Here is a 17,584-nt window from a genome sequence, read left to right on the forward strand (position 1 = left end):
CTCTAATGGTGATCTAAACTCATACTTTTTGTACATTTGCATCAAATTTGCCCTTGGCCTTTTTGGATTTTTCTGGATTTCGGAAAGCCAGATTCAAGCCCACCCAAACTGTGCTGCCATATCCACCCCCACCCCTTTCCAGTCGTGCTGCCAGTCTCCCCCCCCCCCCCCCCCCACTCTCCAACAAGGCATGTTTCCGCTCCATAAATGGCCTTTTCAGAGTTAATACTGTGTCAGTCTAATCTATTCTGTATTCATATTCCCACATTCCAAGAAGCATTCTTATAAATCTATTGTGGATCTTATTGCTTTCACTTCATTCCTATAATATGGTGACCAAAATTGAACATAAAACTCTATTTGAGGCTTGACTAATGTTTTATAAATTTTATTTGCCTTTGTCTTGATAAATAAAATCCCCAAAGTGTATATGCTTTTTTAAAATTTGTAATCAAACAATTGGCATGTGATTAAAATGCATGTTCCTGATTTTATTTTTGGTTATTTGTGTACATTTTGGTTTGACCTTGTTGAAATTACAGCATTTTTTGTGCATCATCCCCTCATTTTAGGGCACCATCTTATTTGGGACATAGCAATAGTATGTACAGTATATTAAAGTAGTCATGTTTAATACTTTGTTCCATATCTCTTGCGTGCAATGACTGCTTGAAGTCTGTGATTCATAGACATCATCAGGTGCTGAGTATCTTTTCTGGTGATGCTCTGCTAGGCCTCTACTGTAACCATCTTCAGCTCCTGCTTGTGTCAAGGACTTGTCCCCTTAAGTTTTCTCTTCCGCATGTGGAAGGTATGCTCAATTGAATTTAAATTGGGTGACTGACTTGGTCATTCAAAAATTTTTCAGTTTTTAAACTTTGAAAAACTCCTTTGTTGCTTAGCATTATGTTTGGTATCTAACTTTATGGAGAGCACTGTATGTCAACCAAAAAAATGCCATTGTATATGTACAGTCAGATGATAACAAACTTAAACTTGAAGGGCACAGGCCTGAAATGTCAACTGCTGATGACATGACCTGCTGCATGACCTGCTAAGTGAATGCTGCATGACCTGCTAAGTTTCTCCAGCAGTTTCATGTATTGCACTGGAGCTCAGCATCTGCAGATTTTCTTGTTTACCTCCTGGGGTATTTAAACATTAATTAAAGCAATTCCAATGCCATCTACGTTTGCTGATGACACCACATTTCTCGGCAGATTCACAGATGGCAATGAGGAAGCATACAGGAGGGAGATAGATCAGCTCGCTGAATGGTGTAATGACAACAACCTTGTGCTCAATGTCACCAAAACCAAGGAGATGATTGGGGCGTGGCTTGAGCGGGCCGGCTGAGTTCTATCCCAACGCAATCAATAATGTTGCGTCTCTTTTTATTGAATGTGCCCAGAAGTATTGAACTGCACGTTTCACAAACATTTCTACGACTGATTCCACCTGCATTGAATTCGCCCATCGTTATTGAATGAAGATCTACCGGGACCAATGCCTAAGAGGGCGCACAAAATCAGTGAACCGGTGCAGACTCGAAAGGCCAACGTGGCCTGTTTCCACTCCGTAAATGGTTATATGATTGTGGACTTTAGGTGGAAGTCATGGGAACACGACCCAGTCTTCATCGAGGGCTTAGTAGTGGAGAGGGTCAAGAACTTCAAATTTCTGTGTGTCAACATCTCCGAGGATCTGACCTGGAGCCTCCAAGTTGATGCAATCACAAAGAAGGCTTGCCAGCGGCTATACTTTGTGAGATGTCTGAGGAGATTTGGTTCGTCACCAAAGACTCTCGTAAACCTCTCTACAGGTGTACTGTGAAGAGCAATCTGGCTGGCTGTATCACTGCCTGGTATGGAGGCACCATCTCTCAGGACAAGAATCAACCCCAGAGGGTTGTTAACTCAACCTGCAAAATCATGGGCACCAGACTTTATTCCATCAAGGACATAGACATGAGGCAGTAACTTAAGAAAGCAGCCTCTATCCTCAAAGACCCCCACCACCCAACCCATACCCTCTTCACTCTGCTACCATTGGGGAAAAAGATACAGGAACCTAAAGGCGAGCACTCAACAGCACAAGGACAGCTTATTTTCCGCTGCCGTCAAGTTCCTGAATAATCAATAATCTATGAACCTAAGATGCTGCCTTTTTGTGCACTATTTTTACTTTTTATAGTAAGTTCGTAAGATGGTATAATATGAATGTTTGCTCTATGGCTTCTTAATTCTGATTCTGGTGTTGAGAAAATTACTGGGTTGTAATGAAAATGTGCATCATTAATTAGAAAGCATTATTAATGGTGCATTTTCCATTCTAGCATCCTTTTAACTGCATGTGCTTCGTCCACAGCAATGGCCAACCAAGGCCACATAAGGGTAATTAGGGATGAGCCTAATTAGGCTTTGCTTTGGATATTATCCTGTATTTGAATAAAATAAATTGTTAAATTGCATAACATCACAATGGTTTGGGAGGTAAATGGCCTCCATTTATTTCTGTGATCATACACTATGCCCCATTGAAAATCTTTGTTACAGTTTTGACCAATAATTTCTTTTCATGTCCCTTTGTAACATCCTTTTGCTCTCTAGGTGGCTTTGGTGCTTTCTAAAGTAGGTTTACCAATCCAGCAATCTCTTCCTTCATCTATGTCACTGACACATCAGATTAATAGATAAGAACTAGTTATTTCAATATGTGTATTCGATGGTTCTGCATTGATTCTGGGAATATTGAGGATAATTGTTCAGTCAATTAGCTGACATAAATCTAGTTACTTTATGTGAGATTGTACTTGACCAACTTTAAATGGCTTAATAAATACTTTATTCACTGAGCCATCTAGAATATTGTTCATCTTAAAATATTATAAATGTATATTCCAGATGGTTTGAATATTGGCCTGATGCAATGCTCTATTTTTAAGGCTAACATTTTTTTTTAATCCCTAGGATTTGTCAGATTCTTAGAAGGATACTATATTGTATTGATAACCAAAACAAGAAAGGTTGCAGATATTGGTGGCCATTCAATTTATAAAATTGAAGACACCAACAATGTCTACATTCCAAATGATTCAGTTCGAATTGCACATCCAGATGAAGCCAGGTAAGTGAACACTAATTGAGGACAAGTAAATAGTTTTGATTTGTAATACTGAAAGGCATAAGCAAATTCTACAGATAACCAAATTACTGTATTGACTTGGACAATCAAAATACATTGGGTCTTTCTTGTCACTGAAACTTTTATCCAAAGCATGGTAATTTTTTTAAAAGTCTGTAAGCATAAGCACTAAAAACGAAGTGACTTTTTTTCATTTATAATTTCATAGTAAACAGCTGGTGAAGGTAAACAAGGGCTAAAAAGATGATCATGTATTAGGAATCATGGTGGTGAAGAAATTGGTACTGAGTGCTGGGGAACAAAAATATTAATTGATGCATGTCAAATAAATGTGGATGCCAAAATGTGCTGGAGGCACTCGGTAGATCAACAATGTGGTTGAGAGATAGTTAGGGATGCAAAATGTATGATCATTTCAGGGTTTGATGGAGTTGGGTGTGGAGTCAGTTGAGATGCAATCACAGAGTTAAATAATAGTACCTGCAGGAGGAGTGATGGTCAAATTAAACATTATGAATAATTCACAAAAGTGGGGTTATCTGATGCAAGGTGGATATTGCAGATTCAAATTTTCAAGCCTCAAATTTCTCGATCTGATTTTAATACCTGATTAGAATTATTGGGTCTGTTTTCCAATCCATTAGGCTCTTCATCCCAACTCATCTGTGCAGACCAAGTTGCCATCTGAGCTTGTCGCATTTCCCTAAAGCCCTCTCCATGGATGTGTCCAAATGTCTTGATTGTACCTGCTTCTCGCATTTTCTCTGGCAGTTCATTTAATTTAAGCATCACTGTTTTTTTAATTGCCCTCAGTTCTCTTTTTTAAATTTTGCCTTCACCTTAAACCTATGCCCTCCATCTTTTCCCTTACTCTTGGGAAAAGATGGTAACTATTCTGATCTTTGCCCCTCATGATTTTGTTTCCTTCTAGAAGGTTATCAATCTGTCTCCTCCACTGCAAGATTTCCCAACCAGCTTTATCCTATCCAGTCTCTTCAAGCACTCCAGCCTAAATATCATCCTTGTTTCTCTTTTCTGCACTCTTTCTAGTTTAATGACACATTTGCAATTGCAAGGCAACCAGAATTACACACAATATTCTAAGTGCAGCCTTGCAAACATCTTGTACAGCTGTAATATAATGTTTCAACTGTTCTCAGTGCCCTGACCAATGTAATTGAGCATGTCAAACATGTTCTTCACAGTCCTGTCTACCTACATCACATTACTTTCAGGAAATTAGATCTTATTCTGCAACATTTCCCCCCAACCCCCAGGGACAAATCATGTACTGTGCAAGTTCAGCCCTGGTTTGACTTTGCAAAGAACAATGTGCTCTTGTTCGAATTAAACTACATCTGTTAATTCTCAGCTTGCTCACTGACACAGTCAATCAAGATTTTTCAGTGATCTTGGACAATCTGCTTTATTATCCACTATACGACCAATTTTAGTATCATCTGCAAACATTGACCATGCTGATTACATTTTCATAAACTATGAACCACAGTGGTCCTAAAACTGAAGTCCACAGCATACCATTTATCATAGGCCTCCAGTCTGAAAAAACAACCCTACATTTTTTTGGGGAAAAATTTATTTATTAATCATAATAAATAATATAATATGAAAAACATAATCCATTCATGATATTTTAATAAATGATACCTCTTACAAAGCCCCTACCATAACCCACCCAGCCCTCCCCCCCCTAAACTACCCCAAAAGAAAAAAAAGAAAGAGAAGAGGAGATCACAAAACATAAAACTCTTCAATTATTCGCCAAGGTTTGGAGCAACACCATCAATGCGTGGGAAGAAGATTTAACAATTCAACCCCATATATTCCAAATACGAGCTACAGGTTTTAATAAAAAACAGAATAATTATTATGTAAATTATGTTATCTTTTCCAACAGAATACAAGATCTCATTTCTAAATGCCATCACTGAATACTCAAATTCATCTAATTTTTCCAAGTAATTGCTCAACATTTTCTAGTCACAGCTAAGGCCAAGCTCAAAAAAGCAATTTGATATTTATTTAATTTTAACTCCAAACTCAATTTCTTAATATAACCCAATAAAAATACTAAAGGATCAAGTTAAATTTTCAATTTAAAAATAGCTTCTAAAAGTTCCTTATATCTTCTCCTAATAGGTTTCACCATCTCACATAACCAAATAGAATGCAAAAAAGAATGAACCTCCTTATGACATCTAAAACATAAATCAGAAGAAATAAATTTATATTTCATTAATTTCTCCATGGTTAAAGTGGGCTGATCTCGCCTCAAACCGTGCATCTTGGCACCTCACAGTTTGGCGGGCAGCAACCTCCTTTGAAGAAGACCGCAGAGCCCACCTCACTGACAAAAGGCAAAGGAGGAAAAACCCAACACCCAACCCCAACCCACCAATTTTCCCCTGCAGCCGCTGCAACCGTGTCTGCCTGTCCCGCATCAGACTTGTCAGCCACAAACGAGCCTGCAGCTGACGAGGACTTTTACCCCCTCCTTAAATCTTCGTCCACGAAGCCAAGCCAAAGAAGAAGAAGAAATATAATTGATGAAGAAATTATCATGAACCAATCTGTATCTTACATTTATAATTTTAGTCATACTATCCTCACATAGATTCATCCAGTCATCTGAGAAATAGATATAGACAAATCTTTTTCCCATTTTAATTTAGATTTATGAACATTCAGCTTAAGCATTTTAATCTGCATAAAGCCTACATCTCAGATATAAATCCTTTCTTGCCACCATCAGTAAGTAAAATTTCAAATTTAGACCGCCTAGGTAATTGTGACATACGTCCAAAATTATCCAACAATAGGGCTTTAATTTGATAATAAGAAAAAAGAGTATTCAAAAATATTTCATATTTCTCTTTCATTCTTAGAAATGAAATAAATATCCTGCTTCATAACAATCTTCTACTAATTTAATACCTTTCTGATCCCACAACTTCAAAATTTGATTATTAAGTGTGAAAGGAAAGCTTATTTTGAAACAAAACCCGAAATTTTACCTTGAGTGCCTATAATTTCATTTTTTTACTCCATAATTCCATTAAATATTTCAACACAGGCAAATTATAATTACTTAATATCTGAGAATTCCATCTATAAAACAACCCTACATCATCACCTGCTATCTTCTACTGCCAAGCAATTTTGTATCCAATTGGCAAGCTTGCCTTGAATCACATATTATCTAATTTTTCGGACCACTCTGTCATACATAACCTCATCAAAGGCCTTGCTAAAATTAATGTAGATATCATCTAACACCCTGCCTTCATCAATCTTGGTCGCCTCTTCAAAAAAAAATTGATCAAATTTTAGCCACGCAAAGCAATGTATAATATAATTTTACACATCACTTATATTCGACACCACAAAAGCTAAATACACTGAATCAGACTTTCTCAGATTCGTGCTTCAGATGTGGACAGGAAGTTGGTGTACTTTTGCATTCTACTAACCTTTTTGGTTGGAAATAGGTAATTTATTAGAACAAATAAAAGGGGTAAATTCTCACAGGATCCAGTGTTATTTTTTATTGGTAATATTAGAGATGTTAAACCTAAATTAAAATTTAATATCTATCAAGTGAAGTTTGTTCATATTGCTTTAGTAATAGCTAGAAAATGTATTGCTATAACTTGGAAGTTATAGATTTGGGAATGGAGATATGGCATGTGGAAGTTCAGTGTTGTATACCACTTGAGGAAAATTGCTTGTAATTTAAGAGATAAATATCACATTTTGGAAAATATGGAGCCTGTGGCGGCGCGCATCCTCATGGCAAACCTGCCCTGCTTGTATTACCACGTGGAGGGGCAGCCAATGGGAAATGGCGTCATCAGAGGTTTCTCTCTGACTCCAGCATCCCTTCCAATGCGCACCCTGGGCGGCAATTATGATGTCACAATGGACAAGGTGACAGCTCCTGCTGCCCTTAAAGGGGCATGTGGAATTTGAATAAAAACAGTCGTTAACGACCCTCAACGTGGTGGCTGTGTTTCTTCCACTGCTTGTGACCCCGACGAGCCCAGACGTTTTTCTGGACTCAAAACACCATGGATTCAGCAGAGGTTAATGCTGTCTCCATCTAGCTTCCCCCTTTTTGGACCCATCGACCGAGAACGTGGTTCAGGCAGGTGGAAGCACACTTTCAACTCCGCAACATCTCCTCAGATGCCACGATGTTCTATCATGTCGTGAACGCTCTGAATCAAGATATGGCAGCGAGGGTGGACGACATCATACACCACCCCCCAGCTACGGGCAAGTATATCGCCACACAGGGCCTCTCGCTGCATGCTACACCCAGACAACTGCCGCCCGAGAAGCTCCAGCAGGCAAAGGAAGAATTCTCCAGGCTCCAGGAACTGGGAATTGTCCGACGCTCACACAGCGCCTAGACATCACTGCTCCATATGGCCCCACATACAGGACTTCTCTGCCAACCTCCACGGCGCACGGGTCTCGTGGACCTCGTGCGGGGATACCATCAGATCCTGGTGCATCCAGATGATGTGGGTAAGACGGCCATTATCACCCCTTTTGGCCTCTTCGAGTTCCTGCATATGACCTTTGGTCTAAAGAACGCAGCCCAAACGTTCCAGCGCCTCATGGACCAGTTGGAAAAGACCTGGACTTTGAGTTCATTTACCTGGACGATATTCTCATTGCCAGTCACAACCGCGATGAACACAAAGGCCACCTCCACACACTCTGCCCAGCTGGTGGAATTCGGCCTCACGGTCAACGCAGCCAAATGCCAGTTCGGCAAGGACTCCCTCCAGTTCCTGGGGCACACCATTTCGGCAGCTGGGGCCGTACCGGCACCGGAGAAGGTAGCAGATGTTCAACGATTCCCCAAACCCTCTACCCTGAAAAGTCTCCAAGTGTTCGTGGGGATGGTGAACTTTTACCATTCTTTCATTCCCGGAGCTGCGCGCACCATGCATCCATAGTTCGTGCTCATGGCCACCAAAGAAAATACTTTATCGTGGTCAGAGGAGGCGGTCAGGGCTTTCATCACGACAAAGGAGGCTCTAGCCAGTGCCACACTGCTGGTGCACCCGCGGCCGGAGCCGCACACGGAGCTCTCCGTGGACTCCTCAGCTACGCCAGTGGGGGGGTTCTGGAACAATGGCTTGATGGACAATGGTGCCCGCTGGCCTTTTTCAGCAAGCCCGCTGCAGCTCAAATACAGCGCCTTCAACCGGGAGCTCCTAGCGCAATATTTGGCCATCCGCCATTTCCAATGCTTCCTCGAGGGCAGGCCATTCACAGCCTTCACGGATCACAAGCCCCTCACTCAAGCACTGGCGATGGCCAAGGATCCGTGGTCCGCCAGACAGCAGTGTCACCTCTCGTACGTGTCTGAGTTCATGACCGACATCCGACACAGGGCTGACAAGGACAATGTAGTGGCGGATGCGCTCTCCTGTCCAGCCATCATCACTCTCACGCCCAGCCTGGATTACAAGCAACTGGCTCAGACACAGAGGAACGACGCGGAGATGCAGGCCTTGCGGACCACCATCTCGGGCCTCAAACTGAAGAATGTCTGAGTGCCCAGCAGCCCGGACACATTGCTCTGCAACGTCTCAACAGGCACGCCGTGCTTGGTGGTCCCGCCGCACTGGAAGGCGAAGGTTTTCAGTCTGATCCACAACCTTGCTCACCCAGCGATAAAAGACAACTGTATGGATGGTCGCGGAGTGGTTTGTGTGGCACGAGCTGAAGAAGGAGGTGGTGGAACTGGCCAGGAACTGTACCAGGTGCCAGACCTCCAAGGTCCAGCGATACACGCGAGCGCCCATCCAGAACTTCGACCTGGCAGTTCGCAGATTCCAACATATCCACGTTGATGTCGTTGGGCCCCTGCCGGTGTCCAAAGAGGCTTGTTACCTCCTCACGGTGGTGGATCTGGCCATCCCGATTAAGGAGGCCTCCACAGAGACGTGTGCCAGAACTCTGGTCCGCCAATGGATCTCCCATTTCGGAGTCCCAGTGCACATCACTAGTGACAGAGGGGCGCAGTCACATCTGCCCTGTGGACTCAGATGGCGAAGCTCCTGGGGGTCAAGCTCCACCACACCACAGCATATCACCCGCAGTCCACAGGCACCTGAAAGCATCGCTTATGGCCAGGCTCTCTGGACCAGACTGGGCGGATGAACTACCTTGGGTTCTCCTCTGGATTAGGACGGCACCCAAGGAGGACCTGCAGGCTTCAGCAGTGGAGATGGTCTATGACGCACCACTTTCCCTGCTGGGTGAGTTTTTCGGCCCAGACCCTGACACCACGGCCACTGATAAAAACCTGCTGGCAGACCTATGTAGACGACTGGCCTCTCTAGCTCCCCCACGCCTGGAACGCCACAGCACCTGGCCGTTTCATCTCTCCAAAGAGCTCGACTCGGCCCAGTTTATTTTCGTGCGGAGGGGACCACAAGGTGCACCGCTACAGCGACCATACGAGGGGCCATACAAAGTCTTGCACTGGTCTGGCGGAACCTTCCTCTGGATGTTGGGGGGAGAGAGAGGAACTTTTTACGGTAGATCGCCTGAAGGCGGCCCATCTGGACTTATCACAGCCGGTGCAGACGGCCGCGTCCAAGCACCGGGGCTGGTCGCCAAAGTGACAGGACGTGTAGCTGGTTCTGTTAGGGGGGGATGTGTGGTGGCGCAATTCCTCATGGCGAACTGGTCCCGTTTGTTCCGCCACGTGGCGGGGCAGCCATGGGGAAATGGCATCGTCAGAGGTTTCTCTCTGACTCCAGCATCCCTTCCAGTGCCCACCCTGGGCAGCGATTATGATGTCACAATGCACCAGGTGACTGAGCTCACGCTGCCCTTATAGGGACTTGCGGAATGTGAATAAAAACAGTCGTTAACGGCCCTCAACGTGGTGGCTGAGTTTCTTCCACTACTCACACCACCCAAGCCCATATTTACAAACTGTGGGTATGAATATTTGAATGAATCTTAGACATTCCCTTTCTCCTCAGTCTCTGTGTATTCGAAGAAGACTTAGAGTAAGGAGTGCTCCTGTTGAGGATCTCTTGTCCTATTCCTTTTTACTTTGTAGAAGGTTAGAGGGGGCAGGTGGGAGATTTATAGAGGGGGGGGGAGTTCTTTTTCTTTCATTCTTTTTCTTATACCATATTTATTTGAAATGGATTTGTATTACTGTAGAATGTGTAAATCTTGTTGTTTTTAATTTATAAATAGCATTTTTTTAAATAAATTATAAAGCTGTGCCTAATAAGTCTGTGCATTTCCAGCTGCTGGTGGATCCTGTCTCTCTTAATTGCTTCCAATTAATAATTCACTTGATTCTGTATGATTATTGTGCCCTTTTCATAGAACCTTTAATGTTATGAATTTAGTACTAAAATATTTACCAGATTTTGTGTGTGCAAAGTCAAGGGCTCATTTTGAAAACAATGATCCACAGTTAGCAACCAAGTTTTGGATTAAATTGGTTTGCATCCTATACAAAACTATTAATGATGACAGAGCTTCTATCCTTTATTAGTCATCATTGAAACTAATGTTTCATGCTACCTTTTGGTCCTTAAATGAACCATCCTTGTTTGAAATTTTTCTATTTTTTTAATACCCCTATAGGCTTACTTCCTCTCCTAACATTAATTTCTGATTTTCAATATAATTAATTTGTTTAATTTTTATTTTGTTTCAACCAACCTCTTACTTGGCTTTCACCTTCTCCAACGTAATAAATGTGTAAGAATGAACTGAACTATGCTGTGAAGTTGAAGCAGATCATGCAAATATCTGGCTCGCAAGTTTCACAATCTGACTTTCTCTCATCATGTCTTTTTTTTAGTATCATGCCTGAAATTACAATTTGTTTTCTCTGTTACTTTTTTGGGCCCTCCCTCTAAATATTGCGGTCAACTCCATAATCACCTCCCAACTTTATCTTTGGCTATCAATTGTTTCTAAGCTTGCATTGCAGATTTTCTTTGATTTTTTTTTTTCAGACATATAAATGGAAGTTTTTCACTATGGTCTGATTAGATGGTTGATTGTCATAACTAGGTACATATCCCCAAATTCTTGCTTTCATAGATACTTATAAACTATGATAGTAAACAAATTTAAATTAAATGAAAAGAGACAATAATAATTATTCACAGAATTCCTGGTGCAAAAAAGTGACTTGCAATAGTGCAGACAGTCCATAATTAGTGAACCATGGGGAGCGATTGGAAGCAAACTGCTTGTGAAATACAGAAGCTGGTTTTCAGGCTTCTGATCCTTCTGCCCAAAGGTAGCACTTAGAGGTGGTTGTGACCAGGGTAATGCTGGTTCTTTATGATGTTTCTAGATGTCTGCAATGATTAGGAGGTCAAAGTGTGTGATGGACATGACTATATTTGCTACTTCTGGAGGCTTCTTTGTTTCTGGGCATCTATATTGACAAACCTGGCTGTGATGTAACCAGTCAGTATACTTTCCACAGTGTATCTATAAATGTTTGATGGAGTATCCAATGACAAGCCAAATTTTCTCAGATTCTTTAAAAGTAGAGACATGATATGCCTTTTCCATGATTACCTGGATGTGCTGGCTCCAGCAAAGGTTTTCTGAAATATGGGCTCTCGATCTGCTTCCTGTATTCTAACTCCTCATTTCCAATTATTCAGCCAATAACAGTCATATTGTCAGCATATTTGTGGATTGAGTTTGAACTTGACTTAGCTACACAGTTATGGGTGTACAGAGAATAGAGTAGGAGATTAATCTTGCAGCCTTGGGGTGCCTCAGTGTTGATAATGTGGAGAAGCTGATATTGCCTATCCTCAGTGATTAAAGACTACTGATGAGGATTGCAGAGGGACAAACAAAGCCCAGATCCTTTGGAATGATCACAAGATTTGCTTGAATGATGGTATTGTGGTCAATGAACAACAGCTGATGCATGTGTTCCTGTCATCTAGGTGATGTAGTATAGAGCCAGTGAGATGGTGTCACATTGACTAGTTGTGATGCTAGGTGAACTGGAATGAGTCCAGTACTCCTGAGATCGGAGTAGATTCACTCCATAACCAACCTCTAAAAGTACTTCATCATGTAAATATCAGTGCCACCAGCTAGTTCAATGATTTTTAGTTCATTGAGATTTTAAAAAAATGTTTAAATATATAAACCTTTGTTCCATCTGTTAGCTGGTACTGTACCTGATAATTTAAAAAATTATCCTACCTGCTTGCTGTTTGTTCACATTCTAAAACTTGGTCTGAATGGTGCATTCCATTAGTTGAATTAATATAACACATGAGAATAGATCTATAATTGTATATTTTTTTATCTTGAAAATGTGGCATTTGTACTTGACCTTAATCTCTTGAGATCTGTTACTACTAGTTTTCTCAATGACAAGTAATAAATTCCTCATCTTGCATAGAACCACTCTCTCTCTCTGAGCATTTGTTAATGTTTCTTTGAGGTTAAAGGATATCTGACTGTTAACACGAGTAATAGGGATATTGCTCAAGGAATTACAATGTTATTTTCAAATAATATCAATAAAATTCAATATTTACTTTTTTAAATCCTAGATACGTGAGAATTTTCCAGAGTGTGGATCTTTCAAGCAATTTTTATTTTAGGTAAGGTGTTTTTTTTAAAATATCTTCATAATTACATTAATATTGTATCTTGTTTGCATTTCAGCTTCCTTTGTATTACATTGAAATAAAATCAAGCTAATAGTAGACAGCCATGAAATGGAGAAATCTGATTGCAATCTTGCAGGGTTTGAGACCACCTGCAGTATTTTGTCTCCTTTTGCTCCTCTTAAGGAAGATGTTGCATTGGAGTTAATCTGGGGAAGGTTCATTAGATTGATTCCCGAGGTGAAAGGATTGTCATTTGAGGAACAATCATATAGGTTAGGCCTATGCATGTGTCCAGTACAGCATGGAAACGGGTCCTATGGACCAACCTATTATCTCCAACCAAAAATGTCCCACTCCCACAATCCCCACTTGCCTGTGTTTGTCCTATATCTCTCTCAATCTATCCTATCCATGTATCTGTCTATATGTTTCTTAAACATTGCAATAGTACTTGCCTCAACTGCCTCCACAAGCAGCTTGTTCCATACACCCCCCCCCATTCTTTTTCTTCCAAAAATTTACTACTCGAGTACCTATTAAATCTCTTGGAGCCCCCACTTCAAACCCATGTTCAAATTCCTACTCTGAACTTTAAGACTCTGTGTATCGGCCTATCATTCTTTTGACCTCTATGAGAGCAACATCCTTCTGCACTCCAAGGAATAAAGTCATAGACTGCTCAACTTCTCTTTATAGCTCAGGCCCATGAGTCTCGGCAACATCCTCGCAAATGTTCTCTTGCTTGACAACATGTGACACTAAACTTGAAGCTTATTAACCTGAAATGTCAATTGTTTCTCTCTCCACAGAATGCTACCTGATTTTTTTTTTACATTAAGATTATGCCTGTGTAAAGTTACTAGTGTTGTAGGATTGTCCTGCAGCTCATTTTCTCCTTGACAAGTGATTAAATGGAATCTCATTAGTGCTATACATATCATTAATTGATCCTCCACCTTTTAAGCTTTCTAAGGTCTAGTGATGAATATTTTACAAGCTTTAGGCCCTTTTTGTCAGTTTCCTTAACCCTCATTTTATTAAAGGGTTCAAATGAGAAAACCAATTCTCATTCACATTGAAAATGAATGTAATCATAAAAATACTGATTTAATTTCTATTCCTTATTGATAGCTATCTCCACAATAATGACTTTCTCATTTTTTTTAAATTTTAATTAAATTTGGCAGTTTGTCACATCTATGACTAAAGCAGCTGGCTAGTAACCGGAATCATTCCCATTATAAGATTGAGGAACTTCAAGGGACTCTGTACATGGACTAGGTTTATTCCTTTCCTTTGTTAGCCACATAGGTATTTAATGGTTTTAAACCCGAGGAAACAACAGTTCATTTACTTTAATGAGTCCGTGTACCTGTTTAGAATTCTAATTTTGTTTGCTGTCACAGTCTAGTTCATCATTTGCATCAAATGGTAAATTTGAACTGAGGGTTTTCTGTATTAACAAAAATTCCTAGGTCTCAATTGGAGTTGTACTATAGTTCTGTATGACATTGATTAGATGATATAGAGATAGAATCACCTTCACTGCCTTGTCCTCCTGTGTTGCCACTTGTGGAGAACTATGAACTTGAACCCCTAGGTCTTTCTAATATACAACACTCCTCAGGACCCTTACATTAGCTACATATGTTCTACCTCCATAGTTTTACTTGCCAAAATTAATCATTTGGTGCTTGTCTGAATTAAATTCCATCTTTCATTATTCCTTTCCCCATTTGTCCCAGTTGATGTAGAGCCTGTTCTATCCTGGGACAACCTTCTTCACTGTCACCACACTACCAATTTTGGTGTTATCAATAAATTTACTGATCATGCCACCTACATTCTCATCCAAATTCTTAGTACATGACAAACATCAGTGAAGCCAGCTTGGATCCCTGCAGCCAACCACTGGATACAGGCCTCCAATCTGCAAAAAAACAGATCTTTTGAAATTTTTATTTAATTGTTTGTATCATTACAGAAAAAATTGTAATGAAACCAAAAAAATTAATATTTTTTCTCCCCAACCCCCTCCCACCAAAAAGAAAGAAAAGAAATAAACACCTACCATTTAATATACAATAATACTAGCATATAAAATCATTCATTATTATTAAAATTACTGATTAAGAGGACTGGATAAGGTAGAAGAGGTGGATGGAAAATTATTCATAACATCCATACATTGTTTCCAAATACTATAAAAAAAATTTCAATTCTATTCCTTAAACTAAACGTAATCTTTTCCAAAGGTATACAATTTTGCATTTCACTATACCATCTAGTTAATAACACTTCCTTATCATCTTTCCATAATTTCACTATACACTTCTTTGCAGTTGCTATTGCAATACTTAAAAACATTTCTTGATATTTGTCCAATATCAATTTTGTATCTTTTTCATATATATCCCTAAGTAAAAATATTCTTGGATCCTTTAGTATCTTTATGTTCATAATTTGTCCTAATAATAAACTCAGTTTATTCTAAAACCTTTCCACTTTTTCACAAGACCACACTGAATGCAAAATATCCTGATTTCTTTCACACATCAAAAACACTTATTTGAATAATTAGAATTAAGTACATTTAATTTTTATGGAGTATAATATAATTGATGAAGAAAATTATATTGAACCATTTGATATCAAACATTTACTGTATTCATAACACTTTCATGGCATAATTTTAACCAAATCTCCTCCTGAATTTGTATATTTAAATCTTTCTCCCATCGCATTTTTGATTTATATAAATCTTTTTTCTTTGTAGTTTCTTGTAATTTTATATACATATTAGTTATAAATTTCTTAACAACAAATGTATCTTATATCTTCAAACTTTGTTTAGGGAGTCTCAAATCTGTTCAGAGTCTCTTTTTCAAATACATTTTTAATTGATAATATGCAAAAATTGTATTATTGTGTATATTATATTTATCTTTTAATTGATCAGTTATGAAAAAATATCCTAAAAAACAATCTTTTATTCTCTGTATACCTTTACTATACCAATTATCAAATGAATCATTATTCAAAGTAAAATGAAAAAGTTAATTTTGTTTAAACAACATTTTTGCAAATTGATCATTTTTAATACCTCTCTCAATATGAATTTTATTCCATATTTTTAATATATGCTTTAATACTGAGAAATCTTTAGTTCCTTTAAACAACTCACTATTCCATTTATATAAATTTGGACCTGATTGATAACAGGAGGACAAAAACCTCAATTGAGCTGCTTTAAAATAATTCTTAAAATTTGGTAGTCTTAGTCCACCCTGATCAAATTTCCACATTATTTTTCTCAACCAATTCTTGACATCTTACCTTTCCAAAGAAATTCATGTATTATTTTATTCAAATTTTGAAAAAAATTATTCTGGTACGTGAATGGGCAATGATTGAAACAAATATTGCATTCTTGGAAAAATATTCATTTTAATACAGTTCACTCATCCTATTAACATTATTTGTAAATCTTTCCATCTCTTCAAATCCTCTTCCAAATTTTTTTAACAATGATAAATAATTTTACTTAAACAAATTACTTATATTTCTATTAATTTTAATTCCTAAATATTTAATTGCTTCATTTTTCCATTTAAATTTTGTCAAACTTTTATATTGAGAGCAATCCATATCCAACATGAGCATTACTTCACTTTTATCAACATTGATATACTAACCCATATTCTTTTAATCTCTCGTTCAACTTATTTAAAGATATTTCTGGTCTCATTAAATATACTATAACATCATCAGCAAATAAACTAATTTTATATTCTTTATTACCTACTTCAAATCCTTTAATTTCATTGTCAGTTCTAATTCTGCTAATGGCTCAATCGTTAATGCAAATAAAAAGAATGATAATGGAAAACCTCGTCGAGAAGACCTTTCAAGCAAAAAGGGTTGTGAGATTTGTTTATTCATAATCACTTTTGCTTTTGGTTGATCAAACAATACCTTTATCCAATTTATAAAAAATATTTGGAATCCCAAAAGCATTAAGTGTCTCAAATTTTAAAAATCCCATTCTAATCGATCACATGTTTTCTCTGCATCTAATGCTACCGTGGGAGTCTTCCTATTTTGTGCTGTATTTATCAAATGTAAAAATTTAACAATATTTTCTACTGCTTTTCTATGTTTAATGAAACCAGTTTGATCTAAATTTATAAAAATTCAACTAATCTATTAGCTAACAATTTTGATACAATTTTATAGACTATATTCAATAATGATATAGGTCTATATGAGGAAGGCTATAAATAATATTTCCCTTTTTTTGGAATTATAGTTATTAAGGCTGTTTTAAAAGATTGATAATTCATAAACCTCTTTTATTTGACTTAATACCTTCATTAATGCAGGTATTAATAACCCCTTAAACTCTTTATAAAAATTCTAGTGGAAAACCATCTTCACCTGTAAAGACATTAGTGTCTCATAAACTTAGAGTTCTGAAAAATTCTCAGATTGTCTTTTCTAAAAAAAAAACAAATTTTGTATCCAAGTTGCTAAGTAGTCCTGGATCTCACCTTTTGGTCCAGTCTCAAGAACTTTGCAAAAGTCCATGTAGAACACATTTCCCACCCTGCCTTTGTCAATCCCCTTAGTCATATTTTCAAAATAACCAAATCAATCAAGGGCAGCACAGTTAGCATAGCGGTTAGCACAATGCTAAAACAGTCCAGCGACCTTGATTCTAATCTGGTGCTGTCAGTAAAGTGTTTATAAGTTCTCCCTGTGTCTGT

General features: G+C 38.6%; 1 protein-coding gene across 8 annotated transcripts in view; it reads left to right on the forward strand.

The window, feature by feature from the left end:
- fig4a (FIG4 phosphoinositide 5-phosphatase a) overlaps positions 1 to 17,584 on the forward strand; it is a 161,955-nt gene that overhangs the window by 15,796 nt on the left and 128,575 nt on the right. For 4 of the 8 annotated variants that reach the window (XM_069887570.1, XM_069887572.1, XM_069887569.1 and 1 more), the window contains exons 5-6: positions 2,970 to 3,126; positions 12,759 to 12,809. In XM_069887570.1, the coding sequence (XP_069743671.1) occupies positions 2,970 to 3,126; positions 12,759 to 12,809 (208 nt within the window). Of the gene's footprint in view, positions 1 to 2,969; positions 3,127 to 7,176; positions 9,444 to 9,489; positions 10,206 to 12,758; positions 12,810 to 17,584 lie in introns of those variants that run through there. The other 4 variants (XM_069887576.1, XM_069887574.1, XM_069887575.1 and 1 more) reach the window with 4 other exon arrangements.

This window comes from Narcine bancroftii, chromosome 6, assembly GCF_036971445.1.
Source record: "Narcine bancroftii isolate sNarBan1 chromosome 6, sNarBan1.hap1, whole genome shotgun sequence".
NCBI lineage: Eukaryota > Metazoa > Chordata > Chondrichthyes > Torpediniformes > Narcinidae > Narcine > Narcine bancroftii.